General features: G+C 41.4%; 1 protein-coding gene across 6 annotated transcripts in view; it reads right to left on the reverse strand.

Moving 5' to 3' along the window:
- LOC139442649 (protein unc-79 homolog) overlaps positions 1 to 19,932 on the reverse strand; it is a 72,091-nt gene that overhangs the window by 17,327 nt on the left and 34,832 nt on the right. For 4 of the 6 annotated variants that reach the window (XM_071223507.1, XM_071223508.1, XM_071223506.1 and 1 more), the window contains 15 exons: positions 18,810 to 19,011; positions 17,664 to 17,846; positions 15,004 to 15,066; positions 13,265 to 13,375; positions 11,535 to 11,656; positions 9,799 to 9,849; positions 9,179 to 9,261; positions 7,502 to 7,544; positions 6,799 to 6,981; positions 6,227 to 6,371; positions 5,303 to 5,616; positions 4,272 to 4,608; positions 3,548 to 3,716; positions 1,723 to 1,956; positions 185 to 223 (listed from right to left, as the gene is read on the reverse strand). In XM_071223507.1, the coding sequence (XP_071079608.1) occupies positions 185 to 223; positions 1,723 to 1,956; positions 3,548 to 3,716; positions 4,272 to 4,608; positions 5,303 to 5,616; positions 6,227 to 6,371; positions 6,799 to 6,981; positions 7,502 to 7,544; positions 9,179 to 9,261; positions 9,799 to 9,849; positions 11,535 to 11,656; positions 13,265 to 13,375; positions 15,004 to 15,066; positions 17,664 to 17,846; positions 18,810 to 19,011 (2,279 nt within the window). The remainder of the gene's footprint in view (positions 1 to 184; positions 224 to 1,722; positions 1,957 to 3,547; positions 3,717 to 4,271; positions 4,609 to 5,302; positions 5,617 to 6,226; positions 6,372 to 6,798; positions 6,982 to 7,501; positions 7,545 to 9,178; positions 9,262 to 9,798; positions 9,850 to 11,534; positions 11,657 to 13,264; positions 13,376 to 15,003; positions 15,067 to 17,663; positions 17,847 to 18,809; positions 19,012 to 19,932) is intronic. The other 2 variants (XM_071223509.1, XM_071223510.1) reach the window with 2 other exon arrangements.

Genomic DNA, 19,932 nt, shown 5'->3' on the forward strand with positions numbered 1-19,932 from the left:
AATTCACACTTGCATTAATTTCAAGATTAATTTTTCATTTTCATCGTAACCTTTCTGTTAGAACCATACATTCATCATTTTAAGCTTTGTAAATCTGTAGTGATATATTATTCCACTTTATTATTTGTATTAACATTAACCAGATACACACGTTCTACACTAACATAGACCAGCACTGCCCTACCTTTCAGCCTGCCAGGAATACTGACTGCCTGATGCAATACTGAAACAACAAGACAGAAAGTGAGCAGGGATAACGAATACCCCGACTTTGACTCCAACATATTTCTGAGTTCAAAACATGAAGAAAGCAATATTTCTCGGGAAATCCACTTATCAAAATCAAACTTTGCAGTGCACCTCTCCTATTGCAATAGAAACTGTTCCTCCAATTGGAAAAGAATCCATGAAGTAGATTTTAAGTTATAGGTAGCATAAATGTTGAAGTAAAAAAATATCATATCATATTTTTTTCAGAACATATACATATCAAAATCGAACTTTGCACTGCGCCTCTTCTATTGGTATGGAAACTGTTCCCTAAATTTGAAAAGAAACCAAGCAGCAGTTTTCAAGTTATAGGTCACACAAATGTTTCAGTAAAACAATTCTAAGTAAAAAAAATATTTAAAAATCATAAAATCCAAATATTGAAATCAAATTTGGCAGTGCACCTCACCTATAGGTATAAAAAGTGTTCAACCAGTTTGAAGAGAATCTATGATGTAGTTTTCAAGTTACAGGTGACATAAAAAAAATGTCTTCATAAGGACGGACGGACGGAATGCCTTGGTATAACTATGTATCCCCGTCTATTAGGTTGGGGGTATAACAAGACCCTCTTCTCAGAAACTACACAAACACCTATACTGACACACAATGAAACCGCATGACTATATTTTCAAGCTTCAGACAAGATGTGTTTTTGTGCTCGAGTCATCTCGAAACACATGGAATGAGGTTCCAATACAATTAATACACACAACAACTTAAAAAACAGAACAGCCAAATACTAAAAAAAATTGAATGTGTTTTCAAAGTGTACATATCTGTATACTAACATAGCTTGGCTAAAATTTTCTATGAATACACAATACCATTTAGAAAGTGGTCAAATATAACAAATGTTATAACATGGATAACAATTTTCTAACATACAGAAAATGCAAAGCAATGAATCTTTCTCAAAGTGCACCCAAGTTCATTAATATAAAATTATTTTGAGATATGATTGTATGATTCTCAACACTACAGGTAATAAACTTTCCAATATGAGCGTAAAATGTTTGGTTGTTAGTTTGTTGTTTAACGCCGCACTCAGCAATATTCCGGCTATATGACAGCAGTCTGTAAATAATCGAGTCTGGACCAGACAATCCAGTGATTGACATCATGAGCATCGCACCACGCAATTGGGATACTATGACATGCATCAACCAAGTCAGCAAGCCTGACCACCCAATCCCATTAGTCGTCTCTTACGACAAGCAAACTGCTGCCTGATAAACATCTTTTGCGTCAAATAGGACTCTTTGAACAAATGATTGGGACTATTTTGAAAAAAAATGTGCTTCAGATATGCAGGCATCCCGCATCACTTGAAACACAGAAGTGGTTCATTTCACACATTGCACTAAAAATGCAGTGAAGACCCTGACTAGACATGGTAAGGATCATGACAAGAGAGTCCCTTATAAGACAGCCAGTACACACAACACTCACCTGGAGACACTCTGCAACATCTCCAGCAACATCGGCGTTGCCAGCGCTGGTTCGCGGTGAATGAAGGTTGCAAGGACGGTCGTGCACAGGCCGATGGTGTCGTCGTCATACTGCTCCAGCACGGCTCCACACTCCGAACACCGCTCCACCATCACGTTCTCTCCGTACCGCGACGCCGTCTGCTTCTTGGCAGCCTGGCTCTTTGCCAGGAGTTCGGCTTTGCGGGCCTTACGTCTGAAATAAGTGTTTGGTTTGTTGTTTAACGCCGCACTCAGTAATATTCCAGCTAAATGTCGGCAGTGTGAAAATAATCGAGTCTGGACCAGACAATCCAGTAATTGATATCATGAGCATCGATCCACGCAATTGGGATCGATGACATTCATCAACCAAGTCAACGAGCCTGACCACCCGATCCCGTTAGTCGCCTTTTACGACAAGCATAGTCGCCTTTTACGGCAAGCATGGGTTGCTGAAGACCTATTCTACCCCGGAATCTTCACGGGTCTGAAATAAGTGACATGAGCTACAGGGGGTAGTTGCAGGGCTGTTACAGCTGTTGTAACTATATCTTGATATTCAAGGTGTTATATGGCTGTGTGTTGAACAATGATTGAAACTGTGTTACATTGTTCTTTGTTGAGATTCCATAGACGTTCATTGCATTGTGTTTGGACAGTGAATAGTACTATTTAATGTAGGCAGTCATCAGGAAGTTACTATATTTAGATGCTAGAGTGGTGTGGTAACTTCCGGAAATGGTAAGACTCTTCCAGGGTTGTACAGAGCCTTACAGCACTGTGTAGAAATTTCCAGTCGCTAGTGAGACACAACAAGGGGACAAGAGCATGTCTATCGTATCAAGACCAGCTTTTGTGTGAAGATCACTCATCACCCCTGAATCCCTATCTAGGACCGTCTCGGAAGCTTGTCCACTGTTGCTGCTGGATGAGTATATATTATTGCTGACTATCACCACTATATTTTGTATACTGACCACTGCCATCATATTATATATTGCTATTCAATATTGTACTCCCACTCTATTGTGTACTGTTATTGTAATTGCTGTGTAGGAATTTGTATTGATTTGTAAACCTAGTTCATGTTTTATACAGTTGTTGATTGTATACCATTTGTTGGTTGTTTGTTGGTTTCACGATAAGTTCTTTTACGTACAGATTTCTGGATTGACATATTGTTTGAGAATTGACACGTAACTAAGGTGACTGCAGGCTTTTAAATTGGCCCATTTCTTAGGACAGTGAGATGACTCATCCAAAGTATTAGAAAGAAACTGTCCTATCAAAATGAGTGAATGAATTGGGTATAACTTCACTTCAAAAAGTATGTCAGTTATATCATGGCATGTCAGCTTTATGTATGGAAAGCCCAAGGTGACACACGTCCTAGGCAGGACCCTCTTTAATTACTTCTGTGAATCAGCAGACCCAAAATTTCTCAAATATGAAATAAAATTTAGTCTTTTCAAAAAGGAAATAAGTGACAAATTTTAGGAAGGTGAGTACTAAAACATTTGAGCAAGAATAAATCCCTTATACCCCGCTTCCAAGCAATGTCAATGAGTCGATGAAAGTTCTGTGACATAGTACAAGCTATCCTCAGCTGTTTTCTACCTGTGTTGATTTTGCTTTTATTCTTTTACAATGTCACATTAAAACATGTCGGAAGATAAATTCTTTGCAGCAGGATCACTCGGGGTACATGGGGTTTCATGTGTCCCTCATCAGGTTTTATACACCTTATATTACATACCAAGCAATAAATGAAGAGGCCTGGTGATTACGTAAGCAGCAAGACTTACCCTGAGTGGCGGGTGGTGATGCCCACAGCTTCTTCAGTAACTGTGCCATTCTCACTGAGCTCGGGGAACTTCTTCTGCAGCTCCACCGTGGTGAACCCTGTCCTCCTGGCCTTCCTCTGCCTGAAGTTGGGCTTCAGAATGTTGCCCCTACGACCCTCTGTACTCTCATCTACCAACACAGGGAAACAGTTGCTAGAACCAGCAAGCCATATAGCCTCCACTATCTCCACTGTTATTTAGTAGTGAAGACTTAGCACACAATTTCATAAAAATCTCCCCCAATATATTCATGATCCCTAACTTTTTTGTTCAGCATATTTCAATATATCCATACTCAAATAGCTGATGAGTTCACTGGGAATGCCACCATCCTGACTTAGGAGATTTCAATGTGTATCACATGGAACCATATAATTCTATGGTTCCAGTGAAAATCATTGAAAAACATTTGCATCTGAGAGTTGGTGGTTCCATCGTGGCCGAGTCACACCAAAAGACGTTAAAAGATGATACTTGTTGTTTCCCTGCCTGGCTCGCATTACGCTGATAAAACAAGGATAGGTCAGCTCGGAGTCAGTATGTTGTGTCTGAGTGGGGTATTCATCTTAAACTGTGGAATGGTATTGCAGTGGGACAGCTCTAAAAAACGTCATTTGTCCAAGGACACACTCACAGATACAAGTGACATTAACTCTTCACCACACCTCAGCATCACACAGATTACCTTTGCCATCTTCCTGTGGGCCATCCCCTCCTGAGTCAGTTCCAACTTGATGCTTCTCAGACTCGCAATCTGATGTCTGCGTCTTCTCACTCTCCTCCGTGCTCTCGATCTCACTCTGGACGTCCCGACTGATCTCTGACACTGTCCCGGCATCACGTGATCCCTCGGTTGTGCTGCTGCTGGCCGCCCCGGACATGCTGATACTCGGACGCTGCGTCTCACTCTGAGATGCTGCGAACTCCTTCAGCTGCTGCGCCATCTTCTTCTCCACAGCGGAGGCGTATGCTGGCGACCCCGGCTGACCATGCTCAATAAGGACTTTGCTGTGGTCCGACTTCTGAGGAAGAAAAGATGCGGTGTTAGCTTATCAAATCATAACATTCCAAGGTCTTTAGTGGGACCTGCAATGCTCTGCGTAGAGTTGTGTCCTTTGGGTATGCCGAAACCTATGATTTGTGGGTCGGAATGACATGCAGTGATTATACTGGAATACTGTTCAGCGTATCTGCTATTGATTCATATACATAAATGAACTGATCTCCTGAATGTTTTATGAAATTATATTGTGTGACTGTGAGATCTATCTCGCGTCTGCCCCCACTGTCGGTATGGGAACTGAAAGTGTGAACAGGTTCTATTTTGACACATGATGTTAATATGAGCTGGATTGTTTCATGAGGATATCAATATATTCTTTCCAGTTCTCATGAAGGTATGGGTGATTGAGTGAGTTAGTGAAATCGGTTTAAACATTACGACAGCTTTAAATCATGTGTCAGCTTGATGTGGGAGGAAAGACTGAAGTGATGCACGTTTCATATGTTTACAACTTAGGTGAAATTCACAAGCATGGGTATGGTGCTGACAAACCTACAAAAATAATAAGATCGAACCCAAGATCATAGGTCTCTGGTGTGCCCAAGGGACATGAGTCTGTATAGTGAATGGCTGAATCTTTGATGACTGGGCCTCCCATTCTCCACAAACTGTCAACAACTGCATGTTCTATTACAAACAGCAACATCTTTTACCTCATCATCTGCTGAATCTGGCTCCGAATATTCAACGAGTCGTCGTGGCTGTCGGAACTTGGTGACTTTCCTCACACCATCCTTCTTGGCTCCTGGCAGGGTCGGTGTGCACTCGGCATCGGACAGCATCCCCTCGCTGCTCTCAGCGCCATCTGTGTGCCCTTTGAGGTACTTGACGACGCTGGCCCCGGGAGGGGAGCGGACGTGGACCGTGGCCTTGTCCTCCTGCACAGACTTGGAGCTGCAGGGGCTCTGGGGGGGCGTGTCCGTTTCCTGGATGTTCTCGAGGTCACTGATGGACATTTTGCTCAGATCTGGGGACAGAGATTTATTCAAAATACAGAGACAAATATTTTAAGTCCACAGTAGGTCAGTAATGAATTTTTTTGGTTGCTTTCAACAATATTCAAACCATATACTAGAAGGGTTTTTTAAGCTGTGGCTATGAGGGGAATCAAACCCAGACTAGCCAACGCTTTGACCACTAGTCTAATCCACCACACCAGGGCAAACTGATAACATATTCAGTGAGTATTGTCAGTCCCCTGTCTCCAAGTTTACAAGTGCAGACAGATATTAGGGTCCTCTTCCATGAATGATCTTAGCAAAAAAAACAATCAAAACTACCCTACTTTGACTAATGACAGTCACAGCAGTCATTCCCTTTGTGGAACAAGGCCGAGATCATTATCAGAGCAAACAGGGCTCAGATCGTAATCAGGGCAAGCTGGGCACATATCATGATCATAACACTGCGAGGCCACCATTGTCCCCTGAAGGATGACCACATCAAACCAAAGAAATACAAGGCTTTCAAAGAGACCTCAGTTTTATCAATATTCCACCAACTTGATACGTGACAGAAACTGAAAGAACTTGTCCCCACAGTCACCGCATGAAGCAGGTGCCTGGTAGAACCCTCACCCTTGTTGCGGTGGATGGTGGGGGAGGGAGGGGGAAAGCCGTCCTCGGTGATCTTGCAGCGGTGGTGCTGGGCCTGGATCGTGTTTACCACCAGCTGCACCAGGGTCTGAATTATGGCTGACACCGGTGACGTGCTGATGTGATACTGCAAGAAATACCAAATTGTTACTGCATGCTTCTCATAGTTAAACAGTTGAACAGACAATGATCACATGTATACTATACATGAAATGTCACTCCTTAGATGGACCACCTACCTTGTACAGTATGACCTATAGGACGGACCACCCAGCTTGTACAGTATGACGAACAGGACGGACCACCCACCTTGTACAGTATGACGAGAAGGACGGACCACCCACCTTGTACAGTGTGACCTACAGGACAGACCCCCCACCTTGTACAGTATGACCTACAGGACGTACCACCCACCTTGTACAGTATGACCTACAGGACGTACCACCCACCTTGTACAGTATGACGAGCAGGACGGACCACCTACATTGTACAGAATGACGAACAGGACGGACCACCCACCTCGTACAGTATGACGAACAGGACGGACCACCCACCTTGTACAGTATGACGAGCAGGGCCCGGAGCCAGGAGAGGCGGGTATGGGGCTCCAGGTACCACAGTGTGTAGTTTGGGGGCTGGTAGTCGGAGGCGTAGCGCTGGGGGGAGGGGCAGTACTGCAGCAGTAACAACGTGATGGGGAGGATGGTGTTACCCAACTTGAAGTTCCGGTCAAGAACCTGGAACAAGTCAACAGTAATTAACAAATGAAATAAATCAATCACATGATATTTCGATACATTTCTCAAAACACAAAGGATCTTCAATAGTAAAAGTTATTCCTATATGCTAGAAAAGAATATTCCTTAGAGAATACCCTACAAGAAATTATGGATTATCCATCCCAAGTGAATCCCATGACGGGAAACTTTCAACATTATTTAACTAAGGACAGATAACCCACAATTGCAAGTTGCACATAGGCTATTCTTTATATTACCATAGTATTCTTCTGAGAAAACGTAGAAAATGTAGGTTTCCTGATTTCAAATGGAGACATCTACCTAATATGGTTGACATGGAACAATTGGAACGAACTAGCCAATCAGCATGAAGCAGAAATAATGATGATCTGTGAGAGAATAACTGAGAGTCCCTGCACCAATTTCCTTGCACCTAATATAGAGATATAACTGCCTTAGTACCGGAATATGGAATTTGAATGTCAAATAAATTTTCCTGATAAAGTCTTAAACTCACAAAGGGTACGCCACTCAAGAAAGCATTGAACACAGCTGAAGATCTGAAAATAGATACAAAAAATATTAAATTCTGAAAAAAACAGTGACAATTGTGTAGGCAACTTGAATTTATCACCAGATAAAGTCACTAGATAGAAATGGTAACCTTTGGAGTAATTTACGGGTCAAAATGCAAAGGTCAGGCAGAGCTCCAGATAAGCTTTTGGTGTTGTGGGTATTTTACCCATGCATTTTAAAATCATTGGGTATCAGTAATTCTATCTGCGTATTCAAATTTCTGTTACCCACTAGTTTTTACACATGTGGGTATTTAAGTTAAATATTAAAAAACACTATTCATCTAGTCCCTGCAAACTGGTGTCGTGTGGGTTCGAGAGCTTTATAGGACTCAAAAATACCACGATTACTCCACAAGAAAGTGTGATGGCAAACGTTTTTTTCAAAATAGGTTGCTGATTTGCTAATCGAATACGCAGGGTTACTTCACAATATTTTGATGATACGCACACGTTTTATTTTTGTAGCGTATCTGTAATGTTCGTTGCGTATTTAATACGCTTGGATTATATTTTACTGTGTATTTCTGCATTTCTGATGCGTATTGTACGCAGATACGCAGCTTATCTGGAGCTTTGGTCAGGTCTGTACTACTTTCAGTGTGCACTCACAAAGATGGTATGGCCTTGTCTATTGGAGATCAAGTCGGAGTGATGTTTGAGGGCTGGACAAATAGTGGGGTAATTGTTATCTTTATCAAAATAATAGTAAAAGATACCTAAAATTAGTGTTTAACAGCGGCGAAGCTTAGGCTTTGACAAGTGGAGGCAACATTGGAGACAAAAATTGCAAAGATATTTAGCAAGGACACTAGAGGGAACAGTGTCCATATCTCTGCTGGTAGATATGCCTTAAATGTGTATATGTAGAGTAGCTTCCCTTTGACCAAAGGGCGATTACTCTAGTGGAAATAGCTATTACTGACAAAGGTATTTTGTGCTCCTTGATGTGCAAATATTTGCTTATATGGTACTTACACCACTCTCTAAATAACAAGTTTCCCTTGGAACAATATTACTTTTTTTACTAATAACTAACCATGTGATGTAATATGTTAATGCACACTTTCAAGGACAATTTGCAATGTTTAGGTACAAATTGTGAGAGATAAATATTTTTTGAACTACAGAATTTAAGAATGACATTAGATGATATCATGCACATATGTTTTTAGATGGTCAGTATCCTGGATTGGGAATAATTGTGTATTTAGTAACACTTGGTGAATATATATACTAACCGACAAAAGAAACACGAATATTCAAGAAATATTAGATTGGTTCGATGCACAAACGAACATACTGTTATGTTGTGTGAACCAACGCACATGAACGCACCAGATGCACCATTTGTCTCGTGCAGTACAGCATGTTAAGTTTGGACATCACGTGCAGCATATTGTGATAAGAGTAAAGACACTGTGGTGACACTTGACTGATTGTTAATTACATCATGTTTCTATGGGAAACGTTTCTTTTGGTTGGGAGTATACATGATGTCTTTTCCTGATATAAGGTATTTACCATCCCAAACACACACATGATAACCTCGATATATCAATGGCCATTGTCAGTGGAAGGTGTCCCTACAGAAACATGAAGGCTGCATTCTCAGCTACCTGAGTTTATAGGGTGGCACGCTGAAGGACTTCTCTGTCTGGTTGTATCCGAGGAGGACATTCAGGTGTCGCAGGACTACATTCTGTAACAAATAAACATGGTAACCATGGTAACCATCACACCAGTGTTGAGGGCATGGAGTCATTGTCCCAAAAACATAACAGTCTTTGTTCTCTGGCACTGCCAACGTCATCATAAAGGCCGCCATATGTTTCCCTTTTATTTCCATTTTTCAAAAAAAGAAAAAAATCCTAGTACTTAAAGACAATGGGAAATCGATAAAGCACACAGTTACTTCCCTTAAAATACGCACTGCTTTACTGTGTATCTTGTTTTATGGTCATGGCAGCAATAGGAGTTTGTATGCTTGTTTCTGTAGGGAGGCCCTTTCCCAGGGTGATGGTACACAACTGTATATTTGGTTACATACTAGTGTGAACAAGCAAAAATAAGTTACCTCCCTTTAACAAACATCCATTTGTCCACTCTTTCACTGCATGATGTTAATAACTGGATTGTCTGGTCCACCCGCTGTCATATAGCTGGAATATTGCTGAGTGCGGAGTTAAACAAACAAAACTGATTCACTCACTCACTCATCCATCAGTCCGAGACCTACCTGAGCCTTGACATCTTCACTGGCGTCATCCACCTCCTCTTTCACCATGAACTGAAACACAAGACGAGCACCGTGAACATGTGCTTTACTATGTCACTGTCAATCTGGCCTACAGGAGGTCAGACTGCCTCCATGGTCTAGTGGCAGAGCATCCACCCAGAGAGCGTAAGGTTCGGGGTTAGATCCCAGGCTATGTCATACCAAGAGAAGTTAAAAGATGGTACTTGTTGTTACCCTGTCTGGTGCCTGGCAGTTGGAGTCAGTATACTGTGTCTGAGTGGGGTATTCAAGTTAAACTGCTGCATGGCATCTCAGTGGGATAGCACTATAACATTTGTTCAGATTAATACAAGCAGCCACACACACATGCATGTCGCTATATAAGTGCAATAATCTTGAATGCGACGTTAAACCCAATTTCACCTCACCTCACCTCACCTCACCTCACCTCACCTCACCTCACCTCACCTCACCTCACCTCACCTCACCTCACCTCACCTCACCTCACCTCACCTCACCTCACCTCACCTCACCTCACCTCACCTCACCTCACCTCACCTCACCTACAGGAGGTCACCTTGTGACAACCACAAAGATAATCATTCACAGCTTGTAAAACCGATGAGCGTGTTTGAAGCAGACTGATTGGTTACAAAATGTTGTGAAATGGGATTAGAGGACCCGAAATCTTTTAAGACTTTTCACTGTGTATGAATACTTTTCTCGAGAAGCAATCATGTTTCAAATTTGAAAGAGAAACAATTCAGCTCTTGACATGTGACATCAATATCACATCCATTATCTATTGTGTCTGATTCATATATTAAAAAAACCCTTTGATTCCAGAGTGATGGCAGATATAGCTCACATCAGTTTGAGTCCATGTAAGAAGACAGTGATACAGAAAATTACCAGTTATGTGATTACAGAGCAGATTAACATTATTGGTATTAATCATCCTCAGACGTAGAGAGATAGTACTTGGTGCCTGGTGCTCGGCATCAAGGGGCCAAAACAAGGACTGGTCAGCTCAGAGTCGGTATACTGTAGGCTAGCACCATAAAGCCAGCATTAGTCCGCACTAGTACAAGCCTGTACACACAGACATGTACACACACTCACCACACACACACACACACACACACGCACGCACACTACACGCATGCACGCACGCATGCACATGAACACACACACATGAACACACACACACACACACACACAGACATGTACACACACACACACACACAGACATGTACATACACTCACCACACACACACACACACCACACACGCACGCACACTACACGCACGCACGCACACGAACACACACACACAGAGATGTAGACACACTCACCACACACACACACACCACACACGCACGCACACTACACGCACGCACGCACATGAACACACACACACACATGAACACACACACACACACACACACACACACACACACACACACACACACACACACATGAACACACACACATGAACACACACAGACATGTACACACAGACAGACACACACACCACACACGCACGCACGCACACTACACTCACACACACACACATGTGCAGTCAAAGAAACAAACAAACAGACACACACACACAGAGACATGCACACACACACAAACACACAGACAGACAGACAGACATACACACACACACACCGCACGCACGCCACAGACCACACACACACACACACACACACACACACACACACACACACACTACCTTCATGAGCAGGGCTACCAGCTGGTAGACAGTGTCGCGGTCCACCCCATCCAGGTCCATGGCTCGCTGTAGCAGGGCAGCAAAGTTACTCTCCTCGTCTGTGAACTCCCGCAACTGGCCGCCTATGGGGGACAATACTCCACATTTCATTTAATTGCTCATACCATGTAATATACAGTCACAAGGCTCTGTAGCTGGCCTGAAGTATTCTTAAACCTTCCTTTACAAACATCATAATAAAAGGGGAAACAAAGGTTTTGACACAAGAAAACAGCATGAATATTGCATAAAGGTACATGTTGAAATGTAATGAAAAAAATGATTTTTTTAATATGGCTGTACTGACGACCATGTCTGAAACAGGAACATAATTCTCTGGGCACTCTACAGAAACACCTGGGATCATCCCTTCAAAATTACAGCTTCAAAGGCCTTATGGAGTATGTACGATACAGTCAAGTCTTGTTAATCCGACACTCGTTAATCCGACAATCAGCTTTATCTGGCACAAATGATTGGAACCGATTAAAACAGTTCTAATTAGACCCGTTAATCCGACAGTCTGGCACTCAGATTCTGAAACACCTAATTCACAACGAATTAAAAAATCACTCTTTATCAGCCTCGTAAATCTGACACAATGATCAGCGTACTCCGTGGTCATCTGCCCGCGAGTACGCAGCCCCATGTTTTGATGCTAGACGAGTCGGCTGGTAGCTGCATATTACAACAGCTGCGAGATAAACTTGCTTAACAATAAACAATTTCTGCTTTAAATAAACAAAACAGTATTAATCACATGCCTAGATTACCTCAATCTCATGAATAAATACAAGTTCTACCACTGAGGACATCCCATTACATGGCACGTCAGAACGACCTTTCGCGAACTTTGACCAACCAATGAAATGACTAACAGGAAGTCGACATAAGCAACTGAGAAAGAAGCTTTCTTGGGTTTGCGGGCGCTAGTGTTCAAACTTGCGACTTCCATTCCAGACTATGCTTTTTAACGTATTTGAATCAGTCATACAGCCCTAACCGTAGTTTTGTGTTAACCTGTAAAGGTTGCATGATTAGAAAACATATTCCGCTAACAATGTAACATAACAATATCAATATTTCATTTTACATTTTTTTATAACATGTTTGTATTGTTATCAATCGTGTATTCCGATGTTTGATCACAAACGTTGATACTACTTAATTTTGTTTATCCGACATACTCGTTAATCTGATATACCGTATTCGACGTAATATGCACCCCGCTCTATTAAGCGCCCATGGAGATATTTGCTAATATATTGGCAAGTGAACAATCCCAATTAGCACCCCTTCCGTTTGATCAATGTACACAAGACTTATTTATTCGCGTATAATACGCACTCGTGTGTTATATGCACCTTAAATATGGGCAATTAAATTCTGGAAAAATATATCGTATATAAACATTTCAGGCTGTCAGCATAAACAACGAAATTTATCTTTCAAGTCTGTTTTTTTTCACCAAAATAATATTCTAATAAAAGCCCCCATATTTCTAATTTTGAGAGTGCCCTTGGCGCTTATTACGTCGAATACGGTAATCATATGCAACCAACCATGTCGCATTAACAGGACTTTGTACAATGTTGGTAGGACAGACCTGCTACAACATCACTTCACCTGAACAGTTCAAGTGTGCTCATAAAAAAGGTACATCTTTATAGTTTGTTTCATGTGCTCTGTACCTGGAAACATCATGCCTCCAAACGACCCGAGGTTCATCTTCGATGTCATCCGCCTCGTCAGACTAAACTGTGGCGCTGACTTCTGACGAATGTAGGATTTCTCTCGGTCAACTAGCAGAAGACAACCAGGCCATGAATCAATAAAATAAATCATGAAAGATACAATACTTTGATTTAATACAGCGCAAGTAAAAAATAATCGGCACAAATTATTTTTCTGATATATAATAACACTGCAAAAAGTTTGCTGCTGTGTCCTCTCATCAAGACCGACATGATCCACTGGCCTACAGCCACACTAGGGGCTGACAAGCTCAGTGAGTTTTTGCAATATCAGGGCTGGAAACACCAGAAATAGACTTCACACATTTTACCCATGTGGGGAATTGAACCCAGACCTTTTGTGTGTCTAGCGAACACTTTAACCACTAGGCTACCCACCGCCCCTCTTAAGCAAAGAGTGCTATGGACTGATTCTAATCAAGGATGATGATGATGATGATGATGATGATGATGATGACAAAGTAATAAAAATATACTTCATACAAACTGTTTCATAAATTGACATTAGATTCTCAGAAAAAACCTGACTTGAAATGAAACTTGTAAATAACAAATGTGAAAGTACTATATTATTGTATGGGTAAGTGCATGTGGGGAAATAGGAAAGTCAAGAAATTCATGAGCAAACTGCGTAATTTGGTATAAAAACACAGTATCTAGTATAAAAGATGTGTGTGATTATTCTGACACTCAAATGTGTTAGGCCAAAGAGAAATTGTCACAAAGGTAAAATAGTGCATGGTGACGGGATAATTATTTGCCATGCTAGAGCTAAGTAACAATGGTGGGTGAGTGAGTGAGTGAGTGAGTGAGTGAGTTGGGTTCACACAGAAATACAATCACAGGGTGTGTCAGCTTTATGAGTGAGGAGAAAACAGGTGATGCAGGTGACAGCCATTGACAACTGTGACACCTGCATGCACAGAAACATGATCAAGGATCATAATCCGGGATTCAAACCCACAACCAGCGGATCCAGCATTGCTAAGGGATGCAACTCCGCACAGCAAGTTATGGCATAAGAGACTGTATTTATCAATGTCAATTTCTTTATTATGAGGAACACATTTTGGTGTATATGCTTACTCAACCAGGTGACGAATGTTGGTATGTATAGAGCATATATATGTGAGTGAGTTGAGTTTAACGCCGCTTTTAACAGTATTCCAGTTATATTGCGGCATGTCAGCTTGATGTGGGAGGAAAGCCCGAAGTGATGCAGGTCTCAGACAGTTACCACTTCGGTGAAACCCACGAGCAAAGGTATGGTGCTGACAAACCTAGAAACATATTCGGGGCAAACCGGGATTCGATCCCACAATCATAAGTTTCTGGCGTGCTCAAGGGAAGCAACTCTGCACAGCAAATCACGGCGCCTTAGACGACTTGGCCACCCGTGCCCCCAAGCATATATATGTACATGCATAAACAAGCATATAAAGTAAGCATATACTCCGAAACGTGTTCGTCATAATATAGAAGTTGACATACATAAATCCCCCTCTCTTGTGTGTATCAGGTATCAGTTATGGCCCCTTAGACTATGGGGCCACCAATGGAATCCAGTGAAATGTTATGGTAACCCACAGTGTAAGCAAAAAAACACAAATCCAGCAACAACATTTAACAGAAACTTCAAAATTCAAAACTGGGATTGTTTTTGGACTTACGTATACCTTCAACAAATATTTCCGGATATAGAGAATGTCGTTTTCTCGGTGCTTGTACATGGGCCTCGGCTGTCAGTGAAAACACATGGAGACTGACAACCACACACACCCATTGCTCTTAGGCAACAAAATATTCAGGTTTAGATTTTAATTTTTCTAAAAATATTTGATGGGAGAAATTTCATTTTGGGGCATTTTTTACAGCAAACACTCCTGAGCATCTTGTATACATCAGCAATGGATATAGGTTATATGTATATAGAGTACACATTAATAAGGTGAGCCGAGATAAATGGAGTTTAACGTCACATCCCAGATTATTGCACTTATATAGTGACGTGCATGCACGTTTGTGTGTGTGTGGGCTTGTACTAGTCCAGACAGATGCAGTTTGTATAGTGCTAGCCCACTGAGATACCATGCCACAGTTTAACATGAATACCCCACCCAGACACGGTTTACTGACTCCGAGCCGACAAGTCTTTGTTTCAGCAGCTCATGCTGAGTGCGAGATAGGGTAACAACAAGTACCATCTTTTAACGTCTTTGGTATGACGTGGACAGGGAATGAACCCCGGACCTTCCGCTCTCCGGGTGGATGCTCTACCACTGGACCACGGAGGCGGTCTACATCAATAAGATGAACAAGGGAACACACTGAGCAATGTCCTTCATCTGTGGGTACTAGAGGCAGTAGTGATGTGGGATGGAGGCCTTAGTGTATTTTATTAAATGTCCTTCAATGGGAACAGCAGATAAAAACCTTTCCTATGCAGACACCCATAAGGCTTCTGGACCAAAGTAAAGTTGGAAGATACAGAATTTTGGTATTGAATCTAGTTTTGGCAATGGTGTTAGTTGATGATTTGTCTCTAAAAATATATATACACGGGAGTTGTTTTCTGTTAATGTCGGGTTGTTAATGTCAGTACCCCATCATAGATTGGAGTTTACCATATAAGCCTGAAATATTATCAGGGATTGATCTAGGATTCTCAACAAGTGTCCCTGGCAGACAGTTTGATAAAAAATCATTACCCGGTATTTTGTTCACAATAGGGATTCTTTTTTCCCTTTAAAAGGCATCATTTTATACCATGTACATTCAGAGATATTTTAAAATTTTATTCGAGATTGAATAATATAAAACAAAGCATCAAAACCTCATCCTACACTTTATCGCTCATCAATTATTTGGATCCGAAGGTAGCGTTGTAGCGAGGGATCACTGTATTTTTTGGTCCTGTTATCAGTGAAATACAGGTTATCTCTACTCAGCCATAACATTAGTTATGTGGTATATATATTAATATGAACAGGGAATTTTCTTTATTCCATTTTGGAATTTTTACTGACATTTGTTGCATACTTGGATCAAGTATCAACCTCTCAGCAAGTCCAGGTAAATCCTTGAATATATACAAGAAATTCTTTTGGAGTTGTGCTCAACCAGGGGTATGTGTCTGGCTGCTGGCCTCCTCATACTGACCACTATGGCAGGCTACTAAATTTGACCTGTCTTTACCTATGATATGGCTACAACTTGAAATAGATATTAATATTTATATTGTTCTAAGTAAGTAAGTACTAAGTAAGTTTGTTTTGTTTGTTTGTTCGTTGTTCAACACCACACTCAGCAATATTCCAGCTGTATGACAACGGTCTGTAAATAATCGAGTTTGGACCAGACAATCCAGTGATTGACATGAACATCGATCCACACAATTGGGATATGATGACACGCATTGACCAAGTCAGCGAGCCTGTCCACCCGATCCCATTAGTCACCTCTAACGACAAGCATGGGTTGCTGAAGACAAAGTACTAAGACAAATTTGAGCCTGGTCATGCGACCTTTGACCTATCTGGCTTTTTATTGGATTTCACTCTCCTCATATACCAAATTGGGTCAAACTTCTTGACATATCAGGCCAATTTATTGCCTGGAAACCAAACAAAAAATAGCTGGACACCAGACAGATGACCAACCATTTATTAAGCTGTACTGGGCTATGATCAGCTGAGTCAACCTATAAAATAGAGAAAAGAAATAACACGTCCTAAAGTACTCACGGAAAGGAAAAAAACCTGTTTTTTCGACCTCAGATCTTAAATAAATGCAGTTAATATACAAAATATGTAAATATTCAAACAACTAAATTAGTACTAATTGGGCCGTGGCACAAATACAGCGTATCAAATGTTTTTATGCCTTTTTACACGTAAAGGTGTGTAAAAATGTGAAAAAAACAGACTATTGTGAAACAGGGCATAACCAGGTATAAGTTGATCAAGGTGACCTATGACACCTTGGCGACAGGTGAGAACAGGTGCATAATGCCTATAGTCTGTTTCTGCTATGTCAATTTGGACTTAGTTATATTTTTGAATGTTGAAAGTGCCGACAAATTACCTCCTGTAAAGTACATTTTGTATTGTTCACTGAGATCAAACTAGCAAATCCAGACTAGTACTCTTCGAGTCGTTTTGTTATTTTGTATTTACAGCTACGTAACACTTTGTGTCGATTTTTAAATTGAGAAAAACAGTCTTTTTTTCATTTCCGTGAGTACTTTAATGCAGACACTTATGGTTCATTACCATATTATATAAACCTGACAAATGAATATGAAAATATGCATGGAAAGTTCCACATCAACTCTTACGTTTTGGAGGAATCGTCCCCTTGGTGATGAGATGCAGAGGGACAGACACGGCCCTCCGGTATGGCGGCTTGCCCCTCAAGCTCTCGCTGACCGACCGGACACTGTCCGTCCTCGCTAGTGCAAACCTGGCCCGGTTCAGCTTCCGCAGAAAGTGTTCACTCTGTCGGTCGCTCCCACTCAGATCTAAAAAGAAACCATACTGGATTACTTTGACTCCATGACTCCCTACTCATGCTGAGCGGGGACCCTCATGCTGAGATGTCATGCAGCCTTTAGCCTAGAGGACACTGACAAGCCAGGCGTAACCCTCACTGGGAGACAGCTAGAAGACCATGCTCACACTAGGCAGACAACTCAGAAGTTCACCATCACTAACAAGAGGAGAAAGGTTTAAAGGAACTTTCCTCAGAAACCTAAACCCTAGAAAACCTGTTATATCCTACGAACTGTTAGAAATAATGCTAAAATATTACAAGGAGAAGCATCTGAGACTCGAGAGGAAACGCCTATGAAGGTCTACATGTGTGAGTGGTGATGCTGAGGTACTGGAACCAAAGATGAAGATGCCATATTGCTAAGCAACAAAGGAGACAAACTGGAAGGGATACAAAAAAAACAATGCAAAGAAACAACAGTACCAGTGCAATGGTGCTAGGTAGGGATCAGGGGAGTTTACATTTTAAAAACAGTTGACATCTTTACATTTAATGTTTCTTGGACTTGGTAGAAGATGGTTAAAAAGAAATTATTATTTATTATTACAAGATGAGTGAACAGCAATCATTTTAATCAAGTCTTAATTCTTAATATGAATGACATTTTAAATGTACAGCTCACACTAATGATTAATATGTGTTCAGATATAAAATCAACTAACTTACAGAACTAGCAATCAATATGATCCATCATAAAATTATTTCAAGAAAATCCTATTTGTTTAAAAAACAATTTTTTAAAATGTCATTTCCATATGACTAAAACTCTCCTGATCCCGGACATGGACTACGGGAGGGAGGAAGTTCTACAGGAGACTAGGAATGCATGGACGGACACATGGACGGACGGACGGACGGACGGACAGACAGACAGACAGTGAGGGTGAGGTATGGTTGGAGGTAAGTCGCTGGTAGCTCTAGGGGTTGGAACCTGTAAGACAAGATATATCACCACTGGTTTCCAAGTCTAGCTGGGCCTCCAGAGACAAAGTGTCAAAACGGTTAAGGAAGAATTCCCATGAGAGAATATTTTCTTTCGGTAGCACTGATGCCAGCAGTTGCATGCGATGGAGTATCATGCTGCGGTCGTTGATGACAGAGTCAAACTGGAACTCCAGACATTGACAAAGGCACTGAAACAGAGAGAAGGTGAGATGAATTTTGTAGTCATCTCAGATTCTTGTCACATTTTCTTAATACATCATTTTCGAAATATGTACCTGAGTATATTTGTGATGAAGGGCAAGAAGAAACCTTGAAACACTGTACATCTAGTGAGTGAGTGAGTGAGTGAGTGAGTGAGTGAGTGAGTGAGTGAGTGAGTGAGTGTGAGAGTGAGTGAGTGAGTGAGTGTGAGAGTGAGTGAGTGAGTGAGTGAGTGAGTGAGTGAGTGAGTGAGTGAGTGAGTGAGTTTTTTACTAAACTGAATACAAAATCATGTGTTGACCTCATGATTGTGCAAGATAGAATTGTAAGTATGTAGGTAGATTTAAAAATATAGTTTGTTTAGAGTTTCCTTAGGGGAGAAGAAGGGTTAAGACAAAGTAGGCTTAGGGGTAGGGAAAATATGGAGTAAATAAGAGACAGTTAATGGTTTTTCTTCCGTGTGATTGTGGAATTTCTCTCTTTGTTAACATTTCACTTTTGTTATTTATTAAAATTCATAATATTTTCATAAAGCCTTTTTGTCTTTATTCACCTGCCTAATGCAAGAGACCGCCTCCTTGGTCTAGTGGTAGCACGTCCGCTCGGAGAGTGGAAAGTCTGGGGTTCAATCCCCGGCCGCGTCATACCAAAAGACGTTAAAAAATGGTACTTGTTGTTACCCTGCCTGACGCTCGGCATGAAGGGGCTAAAACAAGGACTGGTCGGTTCGGAGTCAGTATACTGTGTCCGAGTGGGATAGTCATGTTTAACTGCGGCATGGTATCTCAGTGTGCTAGCACTATAAATCCGCATCAGTCCTGACCAGTATGTACAAGCAGCCACACACACACACACACACACACACACACACACACACACACACACACACACACACACACACACACACA

This window comes from Haliotis cracherodii, unplaced genomic scaffold (genome assembly GCF_022045235.1).
Source record: "Haliotis cracherodii isolate W230 unplaced genomic scaffold, xgHalCrac1.p SCAF_5, whole genome shotgun sequence".
NCBI classification, from domain to species: domain Eukaryota; kingdom Metazoa; phylum Mollusca; class Gastropoda; order Lepetellida; family Haliotidae; genus Haliotis; species Haliotis cracherodii.